This window comes from Podarcis gaigeae (assembly GCF_964106915.1).
Source record: "Podarcis gaigeae genome assembly, chromosome: 2".
Lineage (NCBI taxonomy): Eukaryota > Metazoa > Chordata > Lepidosauria > Squamata > Lacertidae > Podarcis > Podarcis gaigeae.
In genome coordinates, this window is record NC_139679.1 from 34,396,142 (window position 1) to 34,411,469 (window position 15,328).

The 15,328-nt window shown below is 47.0% G+C and overlaps 1 protein-coding gene across 6 annotated transcripts in view; it reads right to left on the minus strand.

Annotated features, from left to right (window-relative positions):
- Window positions 1–14,273, minus strand: part of SPATA20 (spermatogenesis associated 20) — a 48,356-nt gene extending 34,083 nt beyond the window's left edge. Inside the window, exons 1-8 of one of the 6 annotated variants that reach the window (XM_083727957.1) lie at window positions 13,871–14,273; window positions 10,085–10,222; window positions 8,289–8,353; window positions 6,098–6,252; window positions 5,864–6,007; window positions 3,438–3,639; window positions 3,072–3,202; window positions 1,965–2,069 (exon numbers count right to left, since the gene is read on the minus strand). In XM_083727957.1, the coding sequence (XP_083584083.1) occupies window positions 1,965–2,069; window positions 3,072–3,202; window positions 3,438–3,639; window positions 5,864–6,007; window positions 6,098–6,252; window positions 8,289–8,353; window positions 10,085–10,222; window positions 13,871–14,235 (1,305 nt within the window). In that variant the 5' untranslated portion in view covers window positions 14,236–14,273. Of the gene's footprint in view, window positions 1–1,964; window positions 2,070–3,071; window positions 3,203–3,437; window positions 3,640–5,863; window positions 6,008–6,097; window positions 6,253–8,288; window positions 8,354–10,084; window positions 10,223–11,419; window positions 11,479–11,552; window positions 11,948–13,255; window positions 13,313–13,733 lie in introns of those variants that run through there. The other 5 variants (XM_083727960.1, XM_083727961.1, XM_083727959.1 and 2 more) reach the window with 5 other exon arrangements.
- Window positions 14,274–15,328: the final 1,055 nt, after the last annotated feature.

Genomic DNA, 15,328 nt, shown 5'->3' on the forward strand with positions numbered 1-15,328 from the left:
TCATTTCCTTACACACTCAGCATTCCCAAAACTAGTGGGGGAAACCCTCTGCCTCAGCTAAGCCACATATTCACTGAGAGATATAAGTTTTTGTCTCGGCACAGTTTGAAAGCTTAGTGACTCCCAACAGCTGACTCCCTCAGGACCATCCTAGGCAACGTATTACATGTATGGTCGTATTGATTCATTTATCGAAAGAAAGAAAGAAAGAAAGAAAGAAAGAAAGAAAGAAGCAGACATGGGCCCTCTCAGTCTGGATCAGGCCCAGAGAGCAAATTGATTTAATGCACCCTAATCCTGCAAACCCATCATCACTCTGCTTTCCCAACAAATATCCTCCATGTCCCCTTGCAAGGTGCTACTTGCTCCAGAAGAGAAACTGCTATTTGGGCCCATAGGCATTCGGCAGCCTGAGGGGCAAGATGGCATCTCCCCACAATTTCACGTACAGAAGCCGGCTGGACTGGCAGCTGAACCTTCTACACTGGCAACACAGTAAGGTCCTCCATTGCACTTGAGGGCAGCAGGCTAGCTTAGGGTGGGCATGGCAAGTTGTGTGTGGCTTGCCCAGCTCCGTCCTCCTCCAGCACCAAGGCTCCCTTTGGATAAAACAAAATGGAACCTTCTCTCCATGGTCAAGTGCTCTCCGTCCCAATTTCTAAGGAAGAGGAGCACAGCGGTGGCTGGACTTGCTTGTGGAACTGTTGTGTGGAAAGCAGCACTGAGAGAGGCAGGCACCTGCGATTCCCTGGGAGGGGCAGCAAATTATTTCCATCTCGGAGCACCCTTGCCACAGCCTTTGCCCAGGGGAACCATTTCACGCTTCTCTCTTCCCCGCTCCCCCCCCCGCAACAACCCTCTGTAAAGCTCCGCCTGTTCCACAAAGCCCAAGTTTTCATTAACACTCTGCTCTCAGTTTTTGTTAACGCTCCTGAGGTGCCATGTAACTGCCAAGAACAGCTGCAGGAAGAAAGGAAGGCGTGGATCCTCACCCCCCCCCCCCCGCCTGCTGACCACCAAGTGTCATCCTCTCCCTCTGTTGCCATAGATGGCCTACAAAAAACAACAAACGTCTCCCTTTCCTCTCCTCTGAATGAAGGCACGAGTCCCTGGATGCGGGAATCAGGCTCAAGAAGCCCAGTGTTTGTATTCTTCCCACCAAACCTCCTGCTTTTCAGCCGGCGAATCACATTTACAGTGGTACCTCGGGTTACATACGCTTCAGGTTACACACTCCGCTAACCCAGAAATAGTACCTCAGGTTAAGAACTTTACCTCAGGATGAGAACAGAAATCGTGCTCCGGCGGCGCGGCAGTAGCAGGAGGCCCCATTAGCTAAAGTGGTGCTTCAGGTTAAGAACAGTTTCAGGTTAAGAACGGACCTCTAGAATGAATTAAGTACTTAACCCAAGGCAGTGGCGTAGCGTGGGTTGTCAGCACCCGGGGCAAGGCAAGTAATTTGCACCCCCTAACCCGTGGATTTGCGCCCCCTAACCCTAACCCCCAGATGTTGCGCCCGGTGCAGCCGCCCCCCCCCGCACCCCCCACGCTACGCCACTGACCCAAGGTACCACTGTACCTCTATGTCATCTCAGTGATAGGCCGAAAATGTGAGGAGGTTAAGAAGCGAGGGCCGGATTCAACTAAATCGCTGCGCTGGCAGAAGGGGCTTTCTTCTCTGCCTTCTTGCTTTGGCCACTGGCTTGCACGCTCAGAGAGGGCAAGTGAATTACACCAGAGGGCCGGCAAAGCCAGGAAACACTGGTGGTTGATTGTGAACCTCAGCAGGTGCCCAACAATGCTGCCCCCTGGTGCTGGCACAGCAGCGTCATGATCCCAGCATCATCCTGCTCTGCTTCCTGCCTGCCTCTTTTGCTGAGATGAGTGCTGCTTCCTCTGGCCTTAACTAATAAGGAGGGGACTGCAGGGTATCGTTGAGGCAAAAATCTGAGCTGAGGAAGTACCTGGAATGCCTTGGCGTAGGCTGCTGCCAGCTGCCCCTGATCGTACAGCATCTTTTCAAAGTGAGGCACGTGCCAGCGCTGGTCAGTGGAGTAGCGATGGAACCCCTGCGGCCAAGAGAGGGGAAGAAACGTCTCGTCACTTCTGCCCAGTGGTAACTGTGGTCAGGTATCCCATGCCTCTCAATTCAACAGAGTAGGGCAGCCTTTCTCAACCTGTGGGTCCCCAGATGTTGTTGAACTACAACTCCCATCACCCCTAGAGCTCTGGGATGATGAGAGTTGTAGTCCAACAACATCTGGGGACCCACAGGTTGAGAACCGCTGGACTAGGGCATCCAGCAAAGGGGTCAATGGACCTGGTGGTGATTTGAAGCCACCGAGAACAACCAAGCCTGCAGTGGTGTGATGCTCATCCACAGGAGAACTGCCACAATGTCCATCATCCACAAGGGAGGAGGGGATCATGTGGAACCCTATGGACCACTTACTGCTAGATACAAGTGAAAGCTGGAGCAGGCCATGCACAACAGGCCCTGCTGCAGATACACCTCTGCCCCTCGGAAAGATTTCCAGAAGATTATCCTTTCTATATCTTCCTAGAATCTGACCCAACAGGATTTAGTTTGGGTGTGTCTGTGGAATTCAGCTTTAAAATAAACTACACACACACACACTGGGATCTAAAAATTGTTAGATAATGGTGTTTATAACCAAGTTGACCCTACACACATGAATGGGGTGGAATAGATAAAATGACTTTGAATTGGACCAGTTTCTTCAGTAAAATACTGCCTGCTGTTAAACCCAAGAATCTCTTGGGTACACCTCTGTAACTCAGAAAGATGCAACACTTTATATCTATTTCCAGCAGCACTTTACAGCCATTTCCGGGCATTTTTTAGTTTTACACGGCAACACTGCATCTGTTATTACCTTTTCTCAGATCTTCCTTCCTCTGAAAGTGGGTAGTTGAAAAAGAATATGGAGTGATGAGCAAAATCAGGCAGGTGGATGGACACAGAACTATGTCAAGAAATGGAGAATGGCACACGGATGAAAGTCCCCTTGTGAAACCACTCAACTCACACTGCCCCCACCCCTTCATACCTGGGCAATGTGATCATGAATCCCGCCATAGGCCATCATCTTGAGGGTGTGCAGGGCCATCTGCAGTGCCCGAGCCCCTTCAGTAGTTGACCGATGAAGAGCCCAGTAAGAGAAGAGGAAATTCAAGTTGACTAGAATACAAATGAGCAGGAAAGTAATGAGCCTTGGTTGGTTGTTTATGCAGCGCTGCCTCCTCTTATGGCTACGATGGGGAATCACTTTGCAGGTGTTCCTGGACTCCCATCATTCCTGTGACCATGGGCAATTGCTGGCTTGGGACTGATGGGAGTTGGAGTCCAACAACATCTGGAGAGCCACACATCCCTGAGCTACTCAGATAGCTTGAAAGGAAGATATTAGAATAACCTGGAGTAGGGAATTTGGGAGACTCCGAGAATCCACCATATTCTTCATCATAAGACTCTGACAGCTGCTGGAAGCACCTGCTCATCACCTCCTTTGAAGATGGGGGTACTTCCTCCCCGCGAGCCCCAACATCAGTCCTGGCTAACAGCGCAGACAGGATTTTCTGGCTGTTTTCCATAAGGCTAGTTTTGTTCCGCTTCCACTGGCAAGGAGACGGGGGGGGGGGGGCACAAGGAAGAAGTCAAGTCATCATTTTGCTAGTATTCACTCACACCTTTTGCCTCACACAACCACCTATCTCCTCCAAAAAAAAGGGGCCAATCATTTCCCACCCACCATTTTAAAGGAGCTTTCAAATATCAAAAGCAGTGTGGCTTGGCACAGCAGTGGAAGGGCCATTCCTCTTCTCTAGGAGTCCACATTTTCCCACTCGCGTGAACAAGGTCCCTGAACGGTTCTCAGGTATTACAGTTGCCACTGCCACACGACGGAAGCATCCCAGAACAGGCCCCAAAATGTCTGCTTATACATTTTTAGCCGCAAAAATGTTTGCCAACGTATCGTTCATTAAAACTAGGTTCCCAGATGCTTCCATCGGGCACACACTAAACTGTAAAGGAGAAAAACATTGTTAATGCCCAGTTATTCTTACCCCATAGCAAATTCTATCCACGTTGGACAAATGTGACGAAACCCAATTCCTATTAATCAACTCCTCTCTCCCTAATTCATCTTGCCCTGAACACTCGCCCCCAAAGGACAAAATCAGTTCACAGCCCCTGCTCTAAAAAGCCTTTAGACGAAAAGTTCAGTCCCAGCCAGAAGTGGATGGTATGAAGAGAAGAAGAGGAGTTTGGATTTGATATCCTGCTTTATCACTACCCGAAGGAGTCTCAAAGAGGCTAACATTCTCCTTTCCCTTCCTTCACCACAACAAACACTGTGTGAGGTGAGTGAGGCTGAGGGACTTCAGAGAAGTGTGACTGGCCCAAGGTCACCTGCAGCTGCATGTGGAGGAGTAGAGATGCGAACCCGGTTCCCCAGATTACGAGTCTACCACTCTTAACCACTACACCACACTGGCTCTCATGTTTGGGGCACTGCCACTCTCCTGACACCACTGCAGCTTTCCTGAGTGGGACTGGGGCAAGGCAGGGGCAAGGACGGGGTTGCACAGGTGCACAGGGGGAGGGGTGTCTGATTGGGCTCTGCTGGTGTCACCCTGCACAGATGAAGCACAGCAGTGCCAGCATCAGGAGGACAGCTCTGGGGCTTTGCCCCAGCACACAATTCACTATGAGTCAGGGACTGGACAGAGGAGGAGTGGCGGAGACCGCCTCCCCAGCCTGAACCTTCCAGAGAAGTGGAAGACAGTATAGATTTACAACAGTGGTTTTTCGGAGGTCATAGCTCAGGGGCAGATGAAGAGCAAAGTGGGAAATAATGGGAGAGGAGGAGGCAGAGCTGAAGCAGCTGGCTGATACGTTATCACTAGAAAGCATTCCAGACCCCCCCCCCTTCTCCAAGAACCCGACGGGCATTGAAAGTAGGAGAGCAAATTAGCCCAGAAATAGAAGCAAGAAGAAATTCCGACGAAAGAAGAATGGCAGACAAAATTAATGGACTACACAGAATTAGACAAAATAAAAGGAAGGATTCGAAACCTGCAGGACCAGAGATTTACAGAAGATTGGAAGAAATATATGAACTATTTGAAAAGCAACTGTAATCAATAAATTACGCTAGTAGGACTACAAGAAGTTTTGTAAGGAGAAGTATATGAAATATTGCAAAGTAGGGAAAGAATAGAGATATTAGTTACGAGATTTAAAGGTAATAGTGAATGTAAGAAAATTTTCAGACATGATTGATGGAAGTCAAAAAAATTGTATAAGATGTAAAAGTATGTTTAATTACTGTTGAAAATGATATGTTAAAAAAATATATATATATGATATGAAAATGATATGTTAAAAATATATATATATATATAATATATATATATTTGCTACGAAAGCAAATATATATATATATATATATATATATATATATATATATATATATATACATATATATATATATGAAAGAAAGTAGGAGGGCTTGGAGACAAATGACCCTAAGCGGCCACTGTAAGGTGGGTTGTGCTGTTGACGATTGAGGAAGTGGAGAGAACGGGGAGGTGGAGATTTACTCGGAGCAACACCCATTACTCCAAGAGGTTGCATTTCTAAGCCTCTCTCTGTGAATATTGAATAAAAGATATTGGTAATAACTTTTCCTGTCTTATCTATTCCCAGCAGCCTACCGTGGGAGGATCGGATTCCCTGACGCCTGACACTATGGGAACGAGTACAGTGTGGTCCCCGGTGTACTGCTCCAGTGATGACCTCAACCAATCCCATGACCCAGGATGCCGGACTCCATACCTGCTCTAGGATGCGAAGCAGAACGGTCCGAAAGCCAACCTGGTAAATTCCATCCTCGGGAGGGAAATAGGTCCCGCCTACAAATGGTTTGAGATCAGGTGTTAGCCACACACTCATGGGCCAACCTCCACCACTGCTGGTTGCCTGCAGGAGGGGGAAAAAAGATATGGCTCCCTTCAACAGTCTAGGAGCAACAGTCGTCTTCCATTTGCTATACTCGTTCCTGCTCCCCACCTGCACAAAGGCCATGTAGACTTTATCAACATCCGGCCGCTCCTCCCGATCCACCTTAATGCACACAAAGTTGTCGTTCAGGATCTGGCCAATTTCTTCATTTTGGAAGGATTCCTGCTCCATCACGTGGCACCAATGGCAGGTCGAGTAGCCAACTGAAAACAAACGTCGGCGGTTAAAGAAAGGCTCGATGAAGGAGAAGGCCCTGCTGTACCCAGGGAGGAGTGGGTGGCAAGAAAAGTCAAAAGAGAAAAGTATATAATTCAAGCAACTCAGCAGGCTAGGACAAGGAGTTGGCTTTAAGAAAGAGCTAGCCAACCTTGGTGTACTACAACTCCCATCATCCCCATCAACAGACTTGCTGACTGGGGCAGAAGAGAGTTGTAGTATGACCTCGTCTGAAGGGCACCACACTGGTCGTGCCTGCTTTAGCAGAAAGCACACAGGTTTTGCTATCCAAACACAATGCATTCTCAAGAAATTGATTGTTAGGCGAGCATCCGCCTAACGAATGGATGATTTTCATTTATTCCTAAGGGAAATTTCTAATGCATTGCGAGCCACAGAATTTTGACCCCAAAATGAGGAGAAAACCCTCTGAAAGCTTGCAAAAGGCAAACATGGAAGGGAAAAATGCTCCCTTATTTTGTCTGATCTCTCCCCCTCCCTTCCCAACCATAGTTTCTGGCAAAACAGCTGCCATGCACCAGCAAAACCCAAAAGGTAATGCTTATTTAAGGCTGCTTAATTGCACGCACTGCACATACTACACGCACTTCCAGCTGTTTGGATATCTGAATCTGCAGTGTGTGTGGCAAAGTTTGAGCACTAATTCCTCATGTTTGGATAAGTGAATTTTCCTATAGCAAGCATTTTGCTAGTGGGACCTGCATGTACAAACATGAGAACAAACGGAGAGCTTCCCTTTCATGCCTCAGTGTTGGCTATAAACGATGCAAGGCTTCTAAACCCCAGCAAAGTGACCTTTTGGAAGAACGTAACTAGAACACTTCTAGCCTGGGAAATAAAAGAACAAGCAACTGAGAATGTCTAAGCAGATGTTTCTATAGGAGACGTACCCAATGTGGTGACCTCCAGATGTTGTTGGACTATAATTCCCATGATTCCCAGCCAGCAGTGCCAATGGCAAGGGATTATGGGAGTTATAGTCATATAATACTTGGAGGGTTATCCCCATACTATAGTAAACTTCCACAAGTTTAGTTGCTTATAATGTAAATTCAAAAAGGAGGAGGAGGTCAGGGGAGGGGAAGAAATATTTTTAGATTCCACTCCTCTGCACACTTATTTTTGAGTAAACATGCATAGCCCTGTGCTGTTAGAATTGCTTAAAAGAAGAAATCCAAGACTCCCAGTATTACTCTAACGTGTACCCAAGCTCCAAATCTCCATCTGCTTGAAACTCAAATTGGAGCAATTCCCAGATACCGGATCTGCTCCTCCACTAGTAAATTTATGAGCTTCACAAGGTAGGTAGGCTGAGTAGCTTATCCTCACAAGTATTTCCTGTGCTCTTCTTTTGCAGATGCAAACTACAAGCCCAGGAAAAATATTGCCCCGCCTTCTCCCAGAAAGCAGCTCATTGAAAGCAAGAGGGCGCTCAGCAGATGAGGACCCAATTTGGACAACATTTATTCCTCCAAGCGCAAACATTTGTTTCATGTTTCGAGCAGTTTTCAAGTAAGTAAGCATTGTCACTTCGCAGCAGCCGTTCTGTCAGGCTGCAGCAGATGGAGAGGAGGGAAGCAAGGCTATTTCATGGGCCCTGCTGAGAGACCAGCTGCCTTTGACTGTTCCTCAGCTGAAACCTAGCAATAGCCATTCTGCCAGGCTACCTGGGCAGCCTCCATGCCAGCTGGTTGCTACAAGAACTGTAACTATCAGAGCTGGTACCGGAGTCTGCATGTTTTCCCCTTCTCCCTCCCCATCCCTTTTTCTTTTTATGTTGTGTCTTTTAAGCTTGAAAGCAGGCGTTGTTTCCTCACTGTTGCTTTTTCATTTGTATGTAAGTTACCCGGGAGCATTTTCAGCTGAAGAATGGAATAAAATTAAAATGAGGAGGAGACATTCTTCCCTATGCTTCTATGAACTCACAGATATGTGCATGTGCTTTTTAAAGTTGTGAATGTTCATGCAGGGGTAGCATAAAACAAAGAAGTTCATTTGTTACCAGATAGAAATATCAGCTTATCTTCTCTCTTTGCTTTATCAAAGGCTTCCTGACCCCAAGGATACCTGAGGGGAAGAGAAAGAGGAGAAATATGCCAGGATTTATGTCTATAATCACTCAAATCAATATGCCTATATTTCATGCAAGCAGTTGATATTAAGCAGTTCATTGATTAAACCCTGATCCTTCCCATTACACACAAGGTCTTTTCAGTTGCCACTATGTCTGTAGATGATGTGTTTGCTACACTGCTATTACCACACCCCAGAAGGGATGCAGGTGGCGCTGTGGTCTAAACCACTGAGCCTCTCGGGCTTGCTGATTGGAAGGTTAACGGTTCAAATCCCTGTGACAGGGTGAGCTCCCATTGCTTTGTCCTAGCTTCTGCCAACCTAGCAGTTTGAAAGTACACCAGTACAAGTAGATAAATAGGTACTGCTGTGGTGAGAAAGTAAACAGCGTTTCCGTGCGCTCTGGTTTTCATCACAGTGTTCTGCTGCACCAGAAGCAGTTTAGTCATGCTAGCCACATGACCTGGAAAGCTGTCTGCGGACCAATGCTGGCTCACTCAGCCTGAAAAGTGAGATGAGTGCCACAACCCCACAGTCACCTTTGACTGGACTTAACTGTCCGGGGGTCTTTTACCTTTACCATTTACCTATAGACACACCCCACCCAGCTGTGGAGGCCGAAACACCTGGCTGATCTCCTAGCATATTAGTGTTTGTGTTTGTGTGTTACTGTTGAGGATCATTTGGCAGAAGACTAGCTATACTTACTTAGGATTGTTGGTTTATATCCCCATGGACCACTAGAAATTAGATGTAGCTCTCTGGGTGTTGAACAACTATAGGAAGCATCTCACTTCTATTCTGCAAGCACTTTGGGGGGAATCATGTTGTACAACAGCAGATTTAGAGGCTCTAGTTCCATATTCAAAACTGCAGAAGTATTGCAGGACATGGGGCAGGTGTGGATGCTCACATCTCAACCAAGTTGGAAAAAGCCTTCTGCCCACAAATCCCTTCTCACAAGGGCAGGAGCCATGAGGTTTCGTGAGCGGGCAAAAAGGCTTACTAAGCCATGATATAACAGTTTCAGTGCCATCAGAGATGGAGCTTAAGCCTTGAAAAATAAATCACAAACATGTTTCTGATCTTCAGTAGCATTGTAAGTTTGTGTACTCAGCTCAGGGTAGGACGTCAGTGCCCAGAGCCAAACAAACGTCACATAACTCACTTATTAGTTGTGTATCCATTCGTTTCAGTTATGCCCTATAAGAAGATGTACTCAGCGTAGTGTACAGTAAGAGAGATCATCATATACATTTTTTTTTTAAGGACAATGGTAACCGGAACTCAAAATAGCAGCAGTAAGGACTGAGTCGCATAAAAGATCATTCAAACAATGGAAAAATCACACGAAAAAGAAGAAGAAGAAGAAGAAGAAGAAGAAGAAGAAGAATCAAGTTTTCAAAAATCTGTTTAGGGGGTAGTTATGCAAACAAATATAGCTCTACATTCCTAAGTTTTGTTTCAGTAGAGGATGAGACTACAGAAAGTGTTAAGGAAGAAGCTTCCTGGAAACAGTCTGTTTAGGGGGAGAGGTCATACAGCACCATGTAGAAGCAAAGGCGAAATGAGGTGGAGAATAGGAGGCTTGGGAGCAGTTGAGAGTGGGAGAGGAAGGCTCTATTTCCTGCAGAAAAGCATCCATGAAATTCCAAGTTTGTTTTCCCCATAGTCCACCCAACATGCCTCCCTCCTCTCAGCCCATGAAAAGTAAGCATCTCTTACCAGTCAACAGGGTTATGGGCATGCTGAAGGAGGTAAGGAGACTTCTCGTAGATCAGACGGTTCGTGGGATGAGCAGTGCTAGACTGGCTGCCCTTCCCTCCCGTGGCCATGGCCAAGGCTGCTCTCAGTTGTATAGATCTGCAACACCAAACACAGACAGAAGGCTATTAGCTAGGCTAATCCCCATAGCGCTAAGATCTAGATTAGCTCCAGTGCCAGGCCTGTCTGTGAGGCCGACACACCTCTCAATGAGATCAGCATCTGCACAGACTCGGGTCTGCATTATATTAGTAAACAATGTAGGCTTCTCTGTTTGAAGAAGCAAGCCTAGGACTGCGAGCAATGAAACTGAAGCCTGGGGCTATCCTCAGGGGCCTGCTGCCAATCCCAAGGTATATACCATGCCTGTTGACTTCAGGCACAGAACCTCTCTTGGGGTGGAGCTCCCTCCTGGAGGAGGCCTATGGCAGCAAGTGTTGTTGTGGTTGTGAAGGAGCTGCGCCACAGCTGAAAGAAAAGCGTCTCTCCTTGTCCAGTGATTCAGCTGCTGCACGACAGGGATTTTCTCATGTTAGGTTCACAGTACCAGCTTTGGTAAAAGGGATGCGGGTAGTGCTGTGGTCTAAATCACTGAGCCTCTTGGGCTTGCCAATCGGAAGGTCGGCGGTTCAAATCCCTGTTATGGAGTGACCTCCCGTTGCTAAGTCCTAGCTTCTGCCAACCTAGCAGTTCGAAAGCACACCAGTGCAAGTAGGTAAATAGGTACTGCTGCGGCGGGAAGGTAAACGGCGTTTCCATGCGCTTTGCTTTCCATCACAGTGTTCCATTGCACCAGAAGTGGTTTAGTCATGCTGGCCACATGACCTGGAAAGCTGTCTGTGGACAAACGCCGGCTCTCTCAGCCTGAAAGCGAGATGAGAGCTGCAACTTCATAGTCATCTTTGACTGGACTTAACCGTCCTTTACCTTTTTTTTTTACCAGCTTTGGTTGATTGGAGCAAACTTTGGCTATAGCCCAAGACATGCAGAAGTCCTGGCACCTGCAGGTAGAGCTAAGAGTATCTCCTCCCTGAAGCCCTACTGAGCCACTGCCATGTGCCATTCGCAGCCTTCAGTTATACCTCATCCATCCTCCCTCCCTCCCTCGCCTTAATTTACAAGACCTTCCACAAACACATCTCCTCTTTATTGCTCCCAAGCTTTCCGCCAATGTATACATTTCCCCCAAATTATTATCTCTGTCGTATGTTACTATAATGCACTCACAATAGGCCACATGCTCATAATTCCTTGGCCCAGGAATGTCTTGATTCTAAAGTATTCATTATCACTTACACTGTGTTTAAAAGCGTTGTGCAGAGATTAAAAGGTAAGACCATTCCTGTCCACAGGCTCACAGTCTAATAGGCACAGTACGAAAGGAAAAGGGAATGGAGGGGGATGAAGAAAGCAAAGCAAATTCAGGTACCAGTTCCTGAAGCTACAGTTGAGATCTAAAGGAGAGTTCTAAGAGCAAACAGCCCCACAGGAAATTGAAGGTACACAACCAAACTGGACTACGACATCAAGCTGTCTCCTCTTTAAAGCTGCCACACATCCCTTATATTCAGATATCCGTTATTTCTAAAGCAGCACAGTTTCAATTAATGTAAATAGATCTCACATTTCAGAACAATCATAGTTCTGTTAAACACGGATAAGTAGAAAACGCCTTGCAGACTCCCTACTGTTGCTTCTATTTAAAATTTGATCAGGAAGCCTCTCTCGTCTCTTCCTTAAAGTCACTTGGTTACCCTTGCCATCACAAGGAAACCACACCAGAGATGCGGATTTTCAAAATAGTGTTGACTCCACCCACATTCCGGAAACGTGATTTGTGTCTAACCAATCAGAATTCACTTTTCCTGCAGAGGGTGGAGCAAGCGCAGTCTTGGAAAAGCTTCAGTTCAGCTCCTTTGAAAGGAATGAAGCAAATACAGAGACCGTTTTAAAGTATTTCGGGAGACTCAACACTACATTATATATCTCATAGGATGTATCTTAAGGCTATATGTGTCATGTTTTAGGTCTAAACCTCAGGTGTTTTAAGTGTATGTATACACCTTTTTAAAAAGGACCTTGTGCACTTAACAAACAGGTGTCTTCATCTGAATGTATGGTTAGGGATACACCTGCATCACAGACTATACTGTATTAAGTTACATATTATTTTGCAAAATGGGTCTGGAATATATTCATGCATACTGTTAATTCTTTATAGTATTACTGTCTTTAATGTAATCGATAAAATTTGTACAAATGAGAGAAGAATGGGTGAATCTTGGGAAAGGTAGCTCTGCAAAGTCTTGGGAAAGGTAGCTCTGCAAAGTTACCAAAGTCAGGAAAAGCAAGTTCCAGTGACTGGTGGCTATAAACAGGACTTTGATTTAGGCAAATCGTCAGATTAAAATTGGGAGATGAAACTGCATGTTCCTGCACAGTTGTGTCCATTTGCCTAGATCCTAAAGGCCCCATGGATGGCAGAGACCATGACCTTTGAGTTACATAACCAAAAAAAAGGCCTTGCAATTCTGAGGTCAAGAGGGAGGGGTGTGTGAAAGATGATACAAAGATCTTGGAATCCTGAAAAATTTCCAAGTCAGCTTTGCGGTCCCGAAAATATCTCCAATCAAGGCTGTGCCACATAATGAAGAGGTTGAGCTGAAGGTATTAAAAACGGTGGAAACTAGCCATCTTAGGGTGAAACCTCTGCAGTACTCCACTCTCTTCAAGTGATTAAGGGGGCCACTTAGGGAGAGCAACAGTCTCTCTTCAGAACATGTGTAAATGCGTCATAGGATGGAGTGCAGTGGATGTACGTATAGCACAAGATCCAAGTGTCATATTACAGGCACTCTAAACAAGCGATAGGTAGGTGTGGCTAGAGATCTGGGAGCAGCAGGAACTGTAAACACAACACCAACAATGCAATGAAGCGCGACGGCGGAAAGAGAAACTGAATGTTCTCTGCGCTCTAATAGTTAGACCGGCGGATAAATCTGCAGTAGAGCACGGCAGAGCAAACGAAAACTGCAACAAGAAGCAGAACCAGACAGGAAACCAGCCATGGAGCCCCTCAGGAAAAATACTGAAGGGTCGAGCAGAAATTCAAAAGCGCCGTTTAGCTCAAACCTCCTCTATTTGCAGGACTGGGGGACCTGGTGCCTTCCGGACGCTGCCTGACTTCAACTCCCATCAGCCCCATGGCAATGGTGTGAGGAGGGGATGATGGGAGCTGTAGTCCAAACAACACTAACAGAGGGCCACTGGCTCCCGCCCCTGTCCTACTTACAAGGGGGGAAAGGGGGTCTGAGTGTGAGTGAGCGAAGCTCGCCGTCTATGTCTGCAGGGGGGCGGGACGAGGAGGGCGGAGAAGAGGGCTCTGCACATGCCATGCTCTTCTATAGTTGTGGCACCCCAAAGCGAAACCACATCGCCACCGCTTCCCCCGTAGGGCTAAATGCATTGGGCCAAGCAACGCCAACGTGCAGTGCAATCCGCAGCAGCCAAGCCTGTTCAGTTCCGTCCCCCGCCCCCATGCAAAGGCTATTTGGGGCGGCCGAAGCTCCCCTGCGGAGTCACCCAGGGCAGGGAGGGAGCCAAAACAGACCCGGAGACGCCAGCCAGCCAGCTGGGCTGCTGCTATCTGCATGTAAACAAACACCAGCACGTCGCCAATCCGGATCTAGAAGTCCCCCGGGGCCGAGAGGGTGGGAAAGCGGCGTCGCTCGCCTGCACGGCCGGTACCTGCGAGCCCAGGAGGTTCGGCTGAGCCCAGCCCGGCGGAGCAGCAGGCGGCCCCCAGCGCGGCGCAGGAGCGCGACCGGGGCAGAGATCATGGCCCCGCTGCTGGGCAACGAAGGGCGGCGCTGAAAGGGATCCCCCGGAGCGGGTTTGGCGGGCAGAGGCAGGCAGCGCCGCTTGCCCAGGGAGGAGGAGCCTGGCTCTCTCGGTATCCGGGCTTGGGGGGTGGGAGGGACGACCGAGTTTTTCCGGATCCTCGGGTAGCCGTGCAAGAAACGCCAGCCAGAGCAAGGGTCAGGGAACGGGTGTGACTCTGGTTTGAACCGGGAGAGGAAGTTCATCCAAGGCCCAGGAAACGTATTCAGCATATTAACCTCCTCGGGTGCCTAGTTGACTTTTGATCATTGACTTACTATTTGTGCATGGGGGGGGGGGTGAAGCTGGCAGAGATGCCCATGAGAGTAAAAAGTTATTTTTTCTAGAATTTTTTAATAAGGTGGTAGGAGACAAAGTACTTTGTTGCAGAGGCAGCTGCTGGAGGAGGGTTTCCCGGGGAGGATAGAGAGACGGGCTTGTTTTTCTTATATATAGATTTTTGGGGTTGGGAGGAGTAGTCTTGTGACATGAGGCTAGACTTAATTATGGCTCTGTGTCGTCTATAGAAGAGGAGCAACAAAAGCCTGATTTCTACCCTGCAAAAAGAAAATGCAAATTTAAGTCAGCATATTTCAAGGAGGGGCATAAACCGGATTGCTGAGGCAACAGCTGGCCCAAATAGGAAAAAGAAGAGACAGGAAGAATTTTAAAAACAGCAACAAACGGAAATAATCCCTGTCTGAGCAAAACTAAGAACAATATGAAAGCCACAACCAATATGATATCACACAAATTAACTGCAATCTCATACTTGTCTATTCATTCATTGAATTCAGTGGGATTTTGGTTGTGTACACAATCTGGTTAATTCTGCATCCAGTACACTCTCACTGCTAGTTTGGGAAGTGGTTTACACATGATTTTAGCCACAATCCATATCTATCCTGCTATTTCTTACGCAATACTGCATTTTGAGGCATTTCCCCTCAAAACCAGTTTAAGCTTGAATTGAGCTGTTCAAATCTGTGATAAACCTCTACTACAAATTCAGATTTCAGGAGCTTAGGTAAGCCATGGCTGCTTAGGGTGAGGATATTCTACTGACCTACCATGCGAGGCTGTTTTAAAGATTATTGAGATGATGAACATGAAACCCTTTGAAAACCTGAAGTTAGGCACACAGTTCCCACCTATCCATGTCTACTTAGAAGTAAATCCTACTGCATTTCATGTAGCTTATTTTGCAAATGGTAGAGAGTGCACAGGACTGCAGTCTTTTTTCAAGCTTCTGTCTGCTTCACTGTCCACGTTACCACGGATTGAGACAATTGGCTTCTATATATGCTATTTTTATTTAGGTAAACC